The 2558-nt window shown below is 35.9% G+C and overlaps 1 protein-coding gene across 1 annotated transcript; it reads left to right on the top strand.

Annotated features, from left to right (window-relative positions):
- The first annotated feature begins 1072 nt into the window (after window positions 1–1072).
- On the top strand, window positions 1073–1764 carry LOC149572137 (uncharacterized). Its single transcript, XM_089813428.1, has one exon. It carries the CDS (start codon window positions 1174–1176, stop codon window positions 1414–1416), a length of 243 nt encoding a protein of 80 aa, XP_089669554.1. The 5' UTR covers window positions 1073–1173; the 3' UTR covers window positions 1417–1764.
- Window positions 1765–2558: the final 794 nt, after the last annotated feature.

The following is a 2558-nucleotide window of genomic DNA, read 5'->3' as shown; positions in this document are numbered from 1 at the left end:
TTGAGAATGTTTCATGCAAATGTATTTCACCTTTCTTATGTCCATTTGAATTTAGCAATGACATTTGAGAATGATTGAAATGTATCATTTTGTCTTCCAATCTTCATATGTATTTACATCCAAACAACATTGTTGAATCTAATTTAAGCCTCTTTCTTCAAGCTTTCTTTTCAATTTTTCTTAATTTTAGAATTGTGAGTTGGCAATAGCATAGAAAGGGTTGGAAATATAAAAAATTCTAAAATAACTGAAAAACAGTTAACCAAAAATAAATTTTTAGGCATGGGGCTGACAATTTTTCGGTGAAATTTTGTAAAATCTAGGAATAAAGCTCCCACATATAAGCCTATCCTATCGGCTTAATAAATAAATGAAAGAAAATTTATTTTTAATTTCTTAAATTATAAGGTTGAACTACTATTATCTACTTCCCGTGAGTTCATTATGCTTCAAAATACAATAGTTGTCTCAATAATATTGGCGATGCTCCGTAAAGGCAATAAAAGTAGTTGTCAATTTATGATAGAGTTATTTAGTTGACATCATTGTTGGAAAAATCTGAAGCCTTTAGCGGCAATGATGTTGATCTTGAAATGTAAAACGTCATGTGTTCATAAAGGGAACGCGTGAGGATGTAGAAGAGGGGACCAATTCCGCAATGGGTCACTAACACGTGGCACCAGGAACATATCAGTGTCAATTTTAGATACACGTAAGGCCACATAAGGCCACGCCACAACATGCCAAAAACATTCAATACCTTGTAACCCTAGTTACGCACTTAACCCGAGTCCAACCCCGGCCAACAGAAAGCAACAGCTGCCACGTGGAAGGAACACTTCCCTGTACATAAGTTCACGTGCCACGTTTAGGGCTGCTATTTCTTGTACCGTAAGAAAGGATTTGATATTCATTTGACGGTTTGGCATATTCTGTAGGCGCCGCGTTAATTATGCGATTTCTGGTGAACGGTGTTAAACGATTTTGGCATCTTCTAGAATGTGCGCGTGGCAGCTTCTTTCCCCTTCATTCGCGTGACCCCCGCGTTACCAAACGTGTTTTTAAGTGAGATTTTCGTCACAAGTTTTGCAGATACAGATTTTCTGGTGCCTCACAAATTGTTGTAAGAGTTTTTCGTCACAGATTTGCAGATACGGTCTGGACGCTCAAAAGATGAAGGATTTGATGACCTCGACGGAATTGCTGTGGAATATGGCGTCAAAGAGAGGCATGGAGACGGCAGTACCGCCTGTCATTCGCGTCATGAGACGGAATTCCACTCGTAGACTGGAAACCATAACGGAAGAGTCCTCTGCGGAGCAATCTAAGGAGATTGTGACGGAAAATGGCTGTGAAAATCTGGAGCCGGATTCTCCGTCTCAAATTCAGGCCTCTGCATTTGTGTTTAGAAGATAGCAGAGAAGGATCTTTGAAGGGGGAGTGATTCGAATTCAGCTGCTGTATTAATCTTCTCTGTACAGTTAATTTAGGGTTTCCGTGCTAGATTTTGGTTGTAAAACAGGGCAGGAGTGTTTTTCCGGCGGTACGGATTTCAATAATAGGATCGAGGAATGTCGATATTCCCGTGGCTGTATGAGTATTGTATGTATATAAAGTTTTACAGTAATCTTTTTCAGATGTCTTTGTAAAATAGGCTTCTCTTTGAGGGTCATTCCAGATTTGTGTATACAGTATGTGTGCTCTGCGAGTGTAATTTCCAATGAGAATTTTCTAATCCAACTGAAGAATTTTGATGTGCTGCCAGGTAGATTCTTAATTATAAAGAAATTTTGAATTGGTGTTGTTGGGATGAAATGTTACGAGAGTTAATAATTATTTTTGTAGACCTTAGTTTTTCATCGGCATATGATTGCCCGCATAATGAAATCAGATATTTACCGTACAAAAATTTAAATTGTTCATACGGTGCAGGGAAGGTTTTGTAGATCCGGTAGGAAGTTGAGGGAAATAGGCTAGCGAAGGACTTGGACAATAATAAAAATTGTTTCATCATTTTATAAAATAGTTAAACAATTAAGTATTAATTGATCTATAAAGTGAAGGAGGGAGAGACACGGACAATGATAAAAATTGAGTAATCATTTTATAAATTGACAAATAGTTTATCAACGGACATCAATGGACATTGTTGGAATGGAGGAATGAAATTTTGACATCAATGGACATTGTTGGAATGGAGAAATGAAATGAGTAGTAGTACAATCATGTCATAATTATAATATATAAAGTCAATATAATTTTATGATTGAAGTATTTATAGATATGTTAAGCAAATGTAGAGTAAATTGGTTTATGAGTAAAACAATGAGGTGTTTAGCTCATTTAGAGAGTAATTGGTTGTTTGTTAGAATGCTAATCAATGTTCTAGCTTGAAGGTCCGGCCGATAGCTTGTGTCACTATTAGAAAATATTAAATTAGAAAATTTGATATTTTCAATTGCTTAAATTCTTATATGTACTTATTTCTACTTACCTATCCTCGTTAAATATTTCAAATATTCATTATATATCAACTTTGTCATGTTTGTAATATCGCC

This window comes from Cupressus sempervirens, chromosome 2, assembly GCF_028749045.1.
Source record: "Cupressus sempervirens isolate cs-2001-9-10 chromosome 2, ASM2874904v1, whole genome shotgun sequence".
NCBI classification, from domain to species: Eukaryota; Viridiplantae; Streptophyta; class Pinopsida; order Cupressales; family Cupressaceae; genus Cupressus; species Cupressus sempervirens.
Note: the sequence above shows the minus strand (reverse complement) of the source record. Positions and strands in the feature narration are given on the sequence as shown.

Coding starts and splice junctions, on each gene's coding strand:
- LOC149572137 (XM_089813428.1), top strand. CDS start 1,174: ATGAAGGATTTGATGACCTCGACGGAATTGCTGTGGAATATGGCGTCA.